Source organism: Xiphophorus hellerii, chromosome 22 (genome assembly GCF_003331165.1).
Source record: "Xiphophorus hellerii strain 12219 chromosome 22, Xiphophorus_hellerii-4.1, whole genome shotgun sequence".
NCBI classification, from domain to species: Eukaryota; Metazoa; Chordata; class Actinopteri; order Cyprinodontiformes; family Poeciliidae; genus Xiphophorus; species Xiphophorus hellerii.
Window position 1 is genome coordinate 1,291,303 of NC_045693.1, and position 13,009 is coordinate 1,304,311.

Genomic DNA, 13,009 nt, shown 5'->3' on the forward strand with positions numbered 1-13,009 from the left:
CTGATTCTGGGTCCAGTGAACAAAAAGAGGAGATGTGACCAGGGCGCCGCTGGGGGGCGGCAGAGCTGTTGATGCAGCGCAGCATGAGGAAAACAAACCAGGAAAAGCAACTTCAGCACCACTGGCAGAGAAACGGACTCAAACCAGCAGCTGAACGTTTTGTGATGATTGATTGGAAGAATTAATTCAGCAGTTCTGCTGTTTGAAGACAATATTTGCTTTAGGTTCATATTTTTCATATTTACTGCTGATCTGTAAATCCCACCAGGGGAGGAAACGGGAGGCAGGACCTCTTCCTCCTCTTCCTCCTCCTCCTCTTCCTCCTCCTCCTCCTCCTCTTTAAAAGCAGCTGTGGTTCTGGCCGGGCTTCACACGGCCAGCAGACATGGTGGCAGTGGGAGAACTGGTGCTGGTTCTGGGTTTACTGGTAAGCGCTCACTGTGAGGTGAGAGCGCGGGACCCTGAGGTGGAGGAAGAGGAGGAGGGAGGAAGAGGAGGAAGAGGAGGGTTTGTGACGGAGACCCTCCTGCCAGCAGGAACTGGGATTTCTCCAGTCAGAACCGGGTGAGTTTCTGACCAGAACCGCCTCAGATTTAGAGGCTTTGTTGCTGCTGGTTGGACCTCCAGAACCGGGTCATGTAGGTGGACCTTATATTGAGTTCTGATTGGTTCTGTTTGGTTCTGTTGGGTTCTGTTTGGTTCTAGCAGACATTTAGTGCATCTTTAAATTCATTCTCTCTGTTTGGTTCTTTTGCCTCATGAAACGGATCCTGTCTGCTGGTTCTGTTGGTTCTGCTGCAGCACCGACCCGACCGTTCAGACAGTCGGGTCAGAACTTGGTGGAACCATCATGACTCAGGGATTCTTCCTGCGGTTCAGCCCGGTAGAGGTGGTATCATGGTGTTTGGGATGATCTCTTTGGACCCATCAGAACCTCTCATATTCCCTGCAGTCGGATCGGTCTGATTGTTTGGTCCAGGATTCGCACCAAAGATCCAGAGTATTTCCTTCCCTGTTTGTCTAAAATGACAACATGTTTTAATAAACATGTTAGGCGGGGGCAAGTAGGCGGGTAATTATGGTCAGAGTGAGGTAATTTCAGACGGGCACTAAGGGCAGCCTGGGGTCCTTCACCAGCCGGCCGTCTGAAGATAAAGGGAGTAGTTAGCTAATGTCAGCGACTCTTATTGTTTCAGGTTGCTGTAGAGTCTTGATAACACACACACACATAGTAACACACACACACACACGCACACAGTAACACACACACACACACACCAATGGCTTCATGGGGAGTTCTAATGGGAAGCAGGCTTCAACAGTTTTCTGTGTTTTTAGTTTCAGTTTGATCTCCTGGGGGGGGTTCAGAGGTCAAAGGTCACCATGTAGTTGAGCTCTGATAAAATGGAATCAGAAACGTTTGACATTTTTCTTATGGCAGAGAAAATGTGACGTTCTGGAGGAACTTGGACCAGACCTGACCTGAGATGAGACTCGCAGCAAACCAAACGTCCAGCGGCCATTATGTCAGAGAGACGAGGGTTAGGAGGAGACAGGGACAGGAAACATGGAGGAGAAATGGTTTAAAGGGCCAAAGAGCCAAAGGAAGGCCACTTCTCAGTCTGAGGTCTTCCTCTCTGGAGGCTTTTGTGTTGAAATATCAACATGAAAAATGAGCCGCAGGACAAAATTCATCCTCAAACAATCCAAAGTTTTCATAAATCTGTTGATTTTAACCTTCAGTGACCCTCTGAGCCGCAAGAAAACCTGGCAATCAGAGCAGGAGCTGCCGACTGGAGGGAGATGGACGGGGAGGGATGAAACGTTCCCAGTTTCCCAGTAAGATCAGCTGGGATCGCACGGAAAATCTCTGGTCCAAGTTATGAGAGACAACTCCAGGTCTGAGCAGATCTCCTGCTGTTCCACCTCTGATCCCAGCAGAACCGGGCTCAAAGCAGAACCAGGCTCAAAGGTTACCCTCTGATCCAACCCTGGGCCCAACAGAACTGGGCTCAAAGCAGAACCGGGTCAATGTTCCACCTCTTAACCCAACAGAACCGGTCTTATTTCTTCCCAGCCTGGTTCAGTTCCTCCACATAGCGCCATCTTGAGACGCTTCACCCAAAAAGCCGTTTCAGTTCAATCATCATACTTTACATCCCAGTTTTCTCCCAGGTTTGGAAAACAGTTGAAATAAACTCAGTATTAAAATATCATCAAACTGTAAAGCATTATGGGAAATGACTGATTTCTGACTGAGAGCGTCGGACTGCGAACTCTGAGTGAAGCCAGTCAGTCTAAAGATACATTTACTCCATCAGTGTCAACATTAATGCTAAAGTTCCCTCTAACTTTAACAGGATTTATTGGTATCTGATTTACCAATAATCAGATAACAAGCCTGAGATCTGATCTAAAGATTGATTTGAGTGATTTTAGTGATTTATAACTGGAATGAGGAAAAACTAACAATTAGTTGTTCAAAGAACTGTAACTATTGATAGGTGTGGGATTAATTAATCTGAAAATGGCTGCCTCTGCTCCAACATGGACGCCACGTCCCAACCGGCCAAACTCTTCTCCTGGGTGGGGTTGACATATGCCAATGAAAATGTATTTAATTAGAACATGTTGACTCATTTACGGTAACGTAATCGAAATGCTGCAGCCAGGCAGCATTAGAGTCGAAACAAATCAATCTGATTATCAGAAATCAAGTTATTAACAGGCAAAGTCTTTAAAGATAGAGGTCATGTGTTCAGTTAACCACATTTAATCATTTTATTTTCTGTCAGTCATAAAATGAGATTTCCACGACTTGCTCTTTTAGGTTAAACTTTATTAGGTTTTTACAGTGAACGCTGCCTGAATGCAGCAACAGCCAGAAACAGCAGAGAGGCGTGTTAAAGTTCAACTCTGACAGGTTGGAGGAGGTTTGGTCCAAACTGAACTAAAACTCATGAGCTGCTGTTTGCTCTGCAGCAGATGAAAGATCTGATATTAAACATTTGTGTCATCAGACGGATCCACCAATCAGAACCAAGCTTCAGTTTTTACTCCACATTTCACTGCAACCTGCCGGCTGATCATCACTGAACCAGAACCACAACAAGGCTTTCATCAGGGAACGAGGCCTGCGTCTTTAACTGATGGCTTCATTCCTGATTCAGCTCCATGTTCCCAGTGTTCCCAGTGTTCCTCACTGAGCTGCAGGAAAACTCCATAAACTCTCTGGTAAACGTAGAGATGAAGTGAGGGAAAGTTTTCAGGAAGTGCCAGATTCTCTGAGGTTGAAACATGACCCCCACAGCTCTGCACAGGAAGTGACTCATTAGGAAATGACACAACAGGAAGTGACTAAAGGAGTTTCAGCGATTTGTCCACATGTTGGAACAATGGGACAGAAATGTGTCTGTTTTCTGGGCCTCGGGTCAGATCAGAAGGAATCTGGAGTCTGCTGTTCAGGTTCAGCTCTTCACGGCGGCCATGTTGGTTCACCAGGAGAACATCTGCTCCCTTCAGGCTGGATCTGAGGAACTTCTGATCCAGATAAATCCCAGCCAACATCTGAACTCCTGCAGGGTTTAAAAACAGCTCAGCAGGAGCCAGAAAGGAGCCAGAGAACTTCCACAAACACTGAGCTGGTTGGGAAACATGAGGCGCGTTTCGTCAGGAAACCCCAGAATAAACATCCAAACCAAACACAGAGCGGACGCAGTGACCAATCAGCTGCAGGCTTCGCTCCCAGCTGGGTCACATCAGCAGTCAGAGCCACAGATGTTCCTCAACAGATTTATCACCTCTGATTTAGTCTGACAACAGAAATCTAACAAAGCTTCACTGATTTCAGATCAGCTGCAGATTGTTAAACGTGATGAAGATGATGATGATGGGAGCTGCAGATGAAGAGAGGCGTATCTGAGAAGATCCTGCAGGATCTCAGCGGATCAAACAGATCCAACGTCTAGAGGAAGTTTTTGACATTTCTCTGCTTCTAAATAAAGAACTAAATGTTCTGATCGTTACCAACAGAACATTCCTGGCTGTTCTACAGATTAAAGAGCTTCAGATGTGATGATGCTGAAGCTGTGAGCCGAACTGGAGGAGGAAAACCTCAAACATCACAGAGTTCGAGCAAAACCTGGATTCAATGAGCAGAAACACAAACACGACTTAATGAGTTTAATCTGAAGCGGATCAGAACATGGTCCCGAACAGAACCAGAGATCCTGAAACAAACTGTACATTATCTGTGTGTGTGTTTCAGGAACTGGTGCGCCTTCGTGAGGAAGAGTGTGCAGCTGGTGGCCGAAGAGTGTAAAACATGGAGACACGTCCAGAACCAGAGTCCCTGTCCCCGCGAGTCACCTGGCTGCCAGAGGGCCACGTGAGTCACTTTTACCAGTGTGTGTGTGTGTGTGTGTGTGTGTGTGTGTGTGTGTGTGTGTGTGTGTGTGTGTGTGTGTGTGTGTGTGTGTTCTCCATGCAACAGGATAAACTCACCGGCCACTTTATTAGGTACGCCTGTTCTCTCGCTTATTAACACCAACAGAGAATCAGCCAATCAGGGGCCAGCAGAGTGGAGAAAAAAAGTTTTTAACTCTATTACATATTTAAAATATAAAAATAAAACAACTAAGATACAAAGCACAGGCAGAGTGTGAGAGGAATGTGACTGGTCGGGTCAGAACCTGGTGGAACCATCATGGATCCATCCTGACTGTGGTCAATGGGTCGGACTGGAGGAGGTGGTATCATGGTTTGGGGGAGTCTTCTCTTTGGACCCATCAGAACCTGTTCTGTTCTGATCACAGTGGACAGGTCCCAGCAGAACCGGGTTCCTTACGGCAAAGATCAGAACCTCTCAGATCTGGTTCTGGATCTCAGTCCAAAAGAACCTCTGTGGTTCTGGTGGACTGGAGGTTCTGATCATTCAACCATGAGCCCTACAACGGTTCAATGACAATATGGACCAGAACCTCTGAGGACTGGTTCTGTTGGGTCGGTGCCAGCCGGTAAAGCTCTGCTGGTTGGAGGATCAATTATTAATTTAACTCAAATCAAACCTGATAATATAAACAATAGTTAACCTTTAACCCCTCAAGAGGGAGTAAACCAGAATTAACATCAGGGTTCTGTTCAGGTACCGGTTGCGGCCCGGCTGCCAGAAGCAGAAAGAGGTCACGACCTTGGTGTGGCGCTGCTGTCCGGGTCACGGAGGTCCAAACTGCGACCAGGAAGGTGAGATCAGAAAGTTCATGATGAACGTAGAAACCTACAGCAGAACGGAACCGGTCCAGAAACGGTTCTGGTGACGCAAAACCGTGTCTGCGCAGAAGGGTCCGGTTCTTTATCCGGGTTCAACAACAACCAGGATAAAGAACAAATAAATGATTCTTTATTACAGCAGAGGCTCCTGCTGCTGCTGAGACTTTAATAAAACTAAACATTTTGATTCATAAAGTTTCTTTGAACTTGGACTGGAAAACCACCGAGAAATAAAAATGTCCCATTTGTGAAACTGGTTAACTGGACGACCAGTTCAGCAGCAAATCCTGTGATGTGAAAGTTCAAAAACATAAAAGGCAACAGAGAAAACTGAGAACACGACCCGAACCCAAACTGCAGGAGGAACCAGATCAACGTTTTGCATAAAGACCAGAAAAGGATAAAAGGCGAATTTAATAAAACGTCAGATTTTAATTCCAGAGAAACAGAAACTGAAGCGTTTCTGTCGGACCCATCAGGCCGGCTTCCTCTCAGAACCGGGTCGGGTTGTTCTGACCCGTTCCATCCCCCCTTCACACACACACACACACACACACACACACACACACACACACACACACACACACACACACACACACACACTGAGCAGAGATGGGAGGAAACGTCTTGATGAGGTCAGAGGAAGCTGCTGGGTGCGTTTGGTTGTAAAGTCAGAGCAGCTTGGACGGGTGGAGTTTGGTCCTGGAGGCAGACCAGTGACAGACCAGTCCCACATCACCATGCTGCCTCCGCCGTGCCCAGCGGTGACCAGCTGGAGCTCTGAGCTTCACTCAGAAAGCTGCTGCCATGTTTTTGTTTTTAGTTGTTTGTTGTTTTGCCGCCATCTTTAACTCAGAAGCCGGTTCCTCCTCCAGGCTGGACCTGTGTTCTGGTTCTGGTTCTGAGGGGTCCGGTTGTTTACGGCAGTATTTCTACCCCCTGGGAACCAAACACTAAACTAGACCTCTGACCTTTAGAGCGTAACAAAGCAGAGCAGCCTCGCCTCCACAGGGTCCGGCCCGGGCGGTTCCGGTCGGGTCCGCTCCCACCATGCCTCTGATTCAAGCTGCTTCCTGTGGGCCGAGCTCCCAGCAGACAATGAGAGGAACCGCAGGAAGAACACGCTGGAACCAGAACCAGAACCAGAACCTCTCTTGGACGATGTTGAGGTTCTGGTCGGTTTCCTGTTGATTTCATCAGTGTTGAGATGTTTGCAGTCTTACGGTGAAACCCGGTCCGGTCCGGTTCTGTTGACCCGTTTCTGGGATGTTCTGACCCAAACCCATTAATGAAGCAGAACTCTGCTCTGTTTCAGGTGACCCAGCTGGACTTCAGCGCCGGGCCGACCTGGACCGGGAGCAGAACGACCATCAGACGACCTTCACCGACCCCTACGACCCGCAGGGCTCCGCCCACCCAGGAAACGCCCCCACTCACCGCCACCACCCGATTTACCACCAGAACCAGAACCAGAACCAGAACCGGCCGCTGCCTGGGAGCCGGTCTCAGGGTGAGACCAGAACCAGAACCAGAGGAATGTTTTAACTGATGAATGGAGGATTTCCTGCTGCCTGGTCACATGACCACCGATGACATCACACCCTCACTTCCTGTTTCCCACATGTCCTCTGTGACCTTTGACCTTACTGCTTGCCCACCATCATTCTGCTGGTTCTGGTTCTCCTGCAGAGTTCAGGTTCGGTCCAATTGGTCTGGGTCCTCTTTCAGGCCTGCAGGTTTCCTGTCGCAGCGTGACCTTTGACCTCTCTGGGAGAAACACAGCAAGTGTTGGAGGAGGAGAACCGGGCCCTGATCTGGACCAAATGGACCAGAACCAACAGAATTGATTCCATGGTCGGACCGGTTCTGGTTCTGGTTCTTGATGTTTGCAAGAGAAAGATCCAGAAATTTGGCTCCAGAACCAGCTGGAGGTTCCCATCCTGCAGAACCAGAACCAGAACCCAGTGGTTTAACCTGCAGCTGATTCTGCAGAAGGTTCTGGTTTCAGTCTGACTGGTCCAACAGCTGACCCAGCAGGGCGGTTCTGGGAGAGCCCGGTATGGATCTGGGTCAGTTTCAGAACCGGTCCCCAGGGAGGTCCGGTTGGGCCCGTGTGGGTGTGAGAAGCTGCTCTGCAAACATGAGGCACCGGGTTTGGACCTTCCCACAGGAAGAAGGTTCTGTTGGTTCTGACTGACTCAGACGGGTTTTAGATAGAAACCTCTCTGCCTCTGGTTCCGGTCAGAACCAGCAGGTCCAAACGGGTCAGAGCTGAATCTACTTCTATTTTAATGCAGCAGACAGAGAAACATCTGGGTTCTGACATCAACAGAACCTCAGACTGGGTCGGCCTCAACTCCTACCAGAACCGACCCGGAAAGGATGCAAATGTATTTCACTGGTCCCTCCTGGACCAGAACCAGCCTGAGGTTTGGTCTCATCGTCTTCATGTCCGTGAACTGGGAGGTTTGTTTTGGGTCGGCGCTGGCCCGGACCAGCAGATCCTTTAAATCTTCCAGATTCCAACATTCTGTTCCATTTCCATTGATCTCCTGGCAGAACCCGGGTCCTTCTGGACCGGCGCCTCGTTTCTAACGCGGTTTGGTTGATTCAGAAGAGCAGCTGGACTCTGACTGAACCCAAAACGTGGCGTCACTCAACACCAACCATGTTTTCTTCCTGTTGCAAGCAGTGATGTGTTTCTGTCGTCCAATCAACGGACGGTATTGTGTGACGCCAGTAGCTCCTCCATACCGGACCGAACCTTTGTCCTACGGACCTACGACTGCACCGTACCGCTCAGTACCGCTCTGCCTCCTGGTGTTCTGCAGTGATGCTTCATCCAGGAGATGTTTGGAAATGGCAGAGTAGCCTTCACCATGGATTACTGTCTGTCTGAGATTCATGTTTTTAGCATCATGAATTTCCTTCTTACCAAAAGTGTCAGAGTGCTTCATGTGTTCAAGTGCCGTTAGCTAAGCTAACCAGAGGTTCAGTTCTGAGCGAATCCTCAGGAATGGTGTCAATCACCTTGATGTCTACTAATCAGTGTCTGCTAGAAACATTAAGAGTTTAGAGTGATTTCATCAGGGAGCTAATGATTCGTACCTCAGTTTCAGTACCAGACGGTGTTCCTCAGGGGTCCCTCCTTGGATCTCTGCTGTTTGTTTTCTTACCCAGAACAGAAGCAGAATTTGTCTTGATGCTGATGATCCTGTGTTGTTCTGCTGTGTTTGCTGCCCTGAACGGTTTGGTCTCTGCAGAGCTGATGGTGTTAAACTGTGTGTCTGTCAGTAGAGGGCGTGGTTCTGCCTTACCCAGACGTCCCTGCAGCCCTCCCCGTCCCCGACATGATGGCGCTGGTCCTGTCCCAACTGCACCCCATCCTGGAGGGCTTCAACCGCTCTCTGGAGCGCCTCCACCACCATGTGGGGGCGCTATCTCAAGACGTGGCAGAGATGAAGGTCAGCCGGCGGGGAGTGGAGCCCCAGGAAGAGGAAGATGCCGAGGAGAAGCTGGAATCCAAACTGGACGGAATGTTCCAGGAGATCGGGAACGTCCGCAGGCAGATCCAGGAATGGCGCACCGACACGGAGAGCAGACTGAACTCCCAGCGCGACGAGATGCAGCTCAACCTCAGCAGCTTCAGGCTGGAGGTGGACCAGGAACTGAAGCAGCAGCAGAAGGTGCTGCAGGTCAGAAACTACCATCAGTGGTCACAATCAGGAAGCATTTTATTCCAACCACTTTAAATCTCTGAACCATGTCCGCCTGCAGGCCCTGAACGCAACACAGGCTGGAATGAAGCTGGACCGGGACCGGACCCCTGAGGACCACCAGCTCTCCTCCCAACGCCCAGCTGACAACACGGCCCTGTGGGACGCCATCACACGGCTGGACAACATGGTGGTCAACAACACCATCAAGGTTCGTCCAATCAGGACAGCAGCTGGTCCAATCAGAGCTGAGCACGTCGACTGGAGGCCAGGTGTGTTTCTGTGCAGGTGGAGGAGCTGACGGAGGACCTGGATATCACTTCAGCCGACGGCCAGCAGATGGCGCTGCAGCTGAAGAATCTGGAGAAGCTGATCAACCAGACGGCGCGGAAAAGCCAGATTCTGTTCATGGAGACGGGTCTGGAGGTGGAGAAGTCCAAGGTGACGGTGGAGCAGCTGGTGGAGCAGCTGGTGGTGAACTTAACGCGCTACGAGAAGGACCTGCGGGAGAACACCAAGGATGTGGACAACCTGTACAAGGATTTCCACAATCTCAACCCGACCAAAGACTGCAAATGCAGCGACCTGAACGCTGCGGTGACTCGCCTGGAGAGAGGCGTGGCCAACGTCACCCAGCTGGCCAATCAGAACAGGCTGGAACTGGAGGAGAACAGCGAGGTGGGTGGAGCTCCTTGGGGCGGAGTCAGCGACTGGGAGCCGGCGGTGGAGGTGCTGCAGGCGGCTCTGGAGCAGGTTCGTTCATTTAGAGGTTCTGGTTCTGATCATAGAACTGCAGGAAATGATTCTCATTACTTCCAACTAAGTCTGCATTATTTCTACCAGCAATGTTCAGTCTGCTTCAACACATCTCCAGTCCGCTTATTTATAAACTTTGGTCCGGTGGGTGTGAACGCTAGCTGACCTCTGACCTCTGGTCCTCCAAACCTCGGTCTGGGTTCAGTTGAAGTGAACTGTGGTTTGGTTTGATATATGAACGCCAAGCGCACCAGAGACCGCTCGAAAAACAGGAAGCGGACTACATCGCAGGGTATTCTGGTAAATGCAACCAAACCTAGCATGTTAGCCTAGCGCTAGCAGCAGAAATGGCTCCTGGTCTTTAGCCAAAGACTAAAGAGGAATCCTCCAACACTAAAATCTGACGCCTCCATCTTGTTTCCATCTGGTGAAACAGGAAGTTGCTTTCAGGGTCTGCAGAGGTTTTTGTGTCGTTTCCTTCAGTGGTTTTTGGTGCAGCGCCCCCACAGGCCAGGAGGGGAACAGGTTGGTTTGACTGAGACCAGAGAGAAACTGTATCAAATGTTGAATTCTTGGTCCCAACAGAACCGGGTCTACTGGACTATCAGGTCCTTAAAAGTCCTGAAAATTACAATTTCAACACACTTCAGAGAACCGGAATCAGAACCAGAGGTTCTACAGACTGAAGGTAACTCTGGTGCTCCCCCTACAGGTGAAACAGTCCGTGGCCTTGGAGCAGAACAGAACCAGAACCTTGGACCTCGGCCTGGCCCAGCTCAGCGGGTCGGTGTCGGCGCTGCAGGACGAGGACGTCCAGCTAGACCAGCAGGTGAAGACGCTGTCCACGTCCTTCCAGTCGCTGCTGCAGGACGCCATCCGGCACAGCGACGTGCTGCAGCTGCTGCTGGGCGAGGAGGTGCTAGAGTTCCTGGAGTGGCCCCTGCAGGACCAGGAGGCCCACTCCGTCCCCGCCCTGCAGGAGCAGCTCCGCCGGCTGCAGGAGCAGCTGAGGAGCCGCGAGGAGGCGGAGCTACAGGAGCCAGGAGCAGGTAGGGTCACCTGGAATCACCTGGAATCACCTGGAGCAGCTTCTGACCAGGACAGACGGATCTCTGCTGGTTTACATAAACTTTATTTTTAGCCCAAAGGTTCATGATTTTAATAAAAACATGAACAGATCAAATGAACTTCTGACAGAATCTGTTTCCATTATATTTATTTCTATCAGATTTTCTGACAGGAAGTGGAAATTAAAGTTCTGATCCGTTTGGAGGTTCTGCCCGTTGAAGTTCTATGGTACCGATTAGTACCATCAGAGAATCACTGGCGCCATCTAGTGGCGGTAGATTGAAAGAACAGCAGACATTGTAAATAATTTTTATACATTATTTTGATTTTTATCCAACTGATCATAAAAGTGAAATATTTAGTGATGGATTAATCTGTTTGCATTAAAAATGATCTCCATGGAAACAGTTTGGTTTCATTATGAACTCTCATCCAGCGTTATCCAAACAGATCCGTTTATTTTATGCATTATATATATACATATATAAAAGCTTTGAGGTTTAAATTCAGAGAATATTAATGAATATTTGTGAACATTAACAACCAGGAAGCAGAGAGGAGATCCCCGCTGCTGACCAGCCCCTCTGGCCCCCTGCTGGCCGCCGGGAGAACAGCGGCGCTCCGCTCAGGGAGAACCAGCGCCTCCCGCAGGCGGAGCGGGGAGCTGCAGACAGCCTGCGAGACCTGGAGAGGAAGGTGGAGCAGCAGGAGCAGAGGCTGGTCCGGGCGGAGGAGAGGAGCTGCTCCTGTAGCAGCAGCGCGGCGCCCCCTGCAGGACGGGAGGCGGCGCTGCAGGTGGAGGTGCTCTGGCTGCGGAGGGGCCTGGAGGAACACCTGAAGGTCTTCAAGAACGTCTTCAGCAACGCAGAGGTGCTGGAGGCGTCCGGAGACACGCTGCAGCTGGACCGACTGCTGGAGCTGACGAAGAGGAGGGACAGGAAGAGGGGAGGAGGAGGAGGAGGAGGAAGAAAAGGAGGAGGAGGAGGAAGAGGAGGAGGAGGAGAAAAAGGTGGAGGAGGAAGAGAAAGAGGCGGCCAGCGCAGTCGGAGGGAGTCACCAGGTGAGTCACAACTTGATCAGACCAGCATCAGAATTCACCTCCTCATCATCACCCTTCCTCCTCAGGTGAGCTGATCCCATCCAGCCAATCAGGTGTCTCTGTGCTGTTTGTGGGCGGATCGGACAGAACCGTCAGGTTTGGACCGGGTCAGGACTCCAGACTCTTCACGGCACCGCTGGACGGACTCTACCTGTTCATGTTCACCTTGGACCTGAGGCCTGGCTCCGCCCACATTCTGCTGAGGCGGGGCCAGGAAGGGGGCGGGGCTCCGGTGACGCTTCTGCAGCGGCAGGTGGAGGGGGCGGGGCCTGTGAGCGGGTCGGGGCTCCTGATGCTGCAGCAGGGGGAGCAGGTGAGGCTGCAGGTGAGGGCGGAGTGGGCGGAGTCAGAGAGCAACCTGCTGGCCGTGCTGCTGCTGCAGCCAACCACCTGAGGGCGCTGCGCACCAATCAGCTGCAGGGGGCGGAGCCTCCAGACATTAGCACCTTAGAGACGAAGGACGGAACGTTTCAGAGGAAATGCTTTCTTATGGAGGAATATTCCTGCCATAATCCAAGAGAACACATTTTCATTTTGAAAGCAGGACTTCATGTCTTTCTTCTCAAAACTTCTCCTGGTGATCACTTCTTCGTCTCTGCTCGCTTCTGAAATGCCTTGTGGCACAGTCGCCTGGCAACCTCTCAGCAATAGAATGAAAGTGTTGTGCTGGGTGCATTTGTTTCCTTCTAGCAGGTGTGCCTGTGTGGCGGCCATTGATTGTAGCAACCTGCGCCGTGTTACATGTTTTGAGAACAAAAGACATGAAATTCTGCTTTCAGACTGAAAATCTGTGCTCCAAGATTATGGCAGAAAAATTCCTCCAAACTTTTTCCTACAGGCCATGAACGCACCATAGCGACCTTCAGGGCCTCATGGATAAAGAGAGAAAAAACTTTCACAATAAAACACAGAAATCTGTTAGGTTAGAAAATATTTTAGTCTAAACTCGGCAACAAACTTGAGAAGTTTTTTTTTTAAATCTCTGTTTTTAGCCAAGTTAATAATTTGCTAATTTAATATTTGAGTAAATATTTTCTGAATGTTTTATATTAAAATCAGAAACATGGATAATGAAAGAAAAAATACTTTATGTTGTCAACAT

At 50.0% G+C, this 13,009-nt stretch overlaps 1 protein-coding gene across 1 annotated transcript; it reads left to right on the plus strand.

Annotated features, from left to right (window-relative positions):
• Nucleotides 1-354: 354 nt before the first annotated feature.
• On the plus strand, nucleotides 355-12,979 carry LOC116712896 (multimerin-2-like). The gene is made up of 10 exons (XM_032552771.1): nucleotides 355-564; nucleotides 4,268-4,387; nucleotides 5,144-5,241; nucleotides 6,584-6,778; nucleotides 8,566-8,963; nucleotides 9,046-9,195; nucleotides 9,273-9,737; nucleotides 10,453-10,789; nucleotides 11,356-11,868; nucleotides 11,934-12,979. The coding sequence occupies exons 1-10, from the start codon at nucleotides 386-388 to the stop codon at nucleotides 12,299-12,301; spliced, it is 2,823 nt and encodes a 940-aa protein (XP_032408662.1). The 5' UTR covers nucleotides 355-385; the 3' UTR covers nucleotides 12,302-12,979.
• Nucleotides 12,980-13,009: the final 30 nt, after the last annotated feature.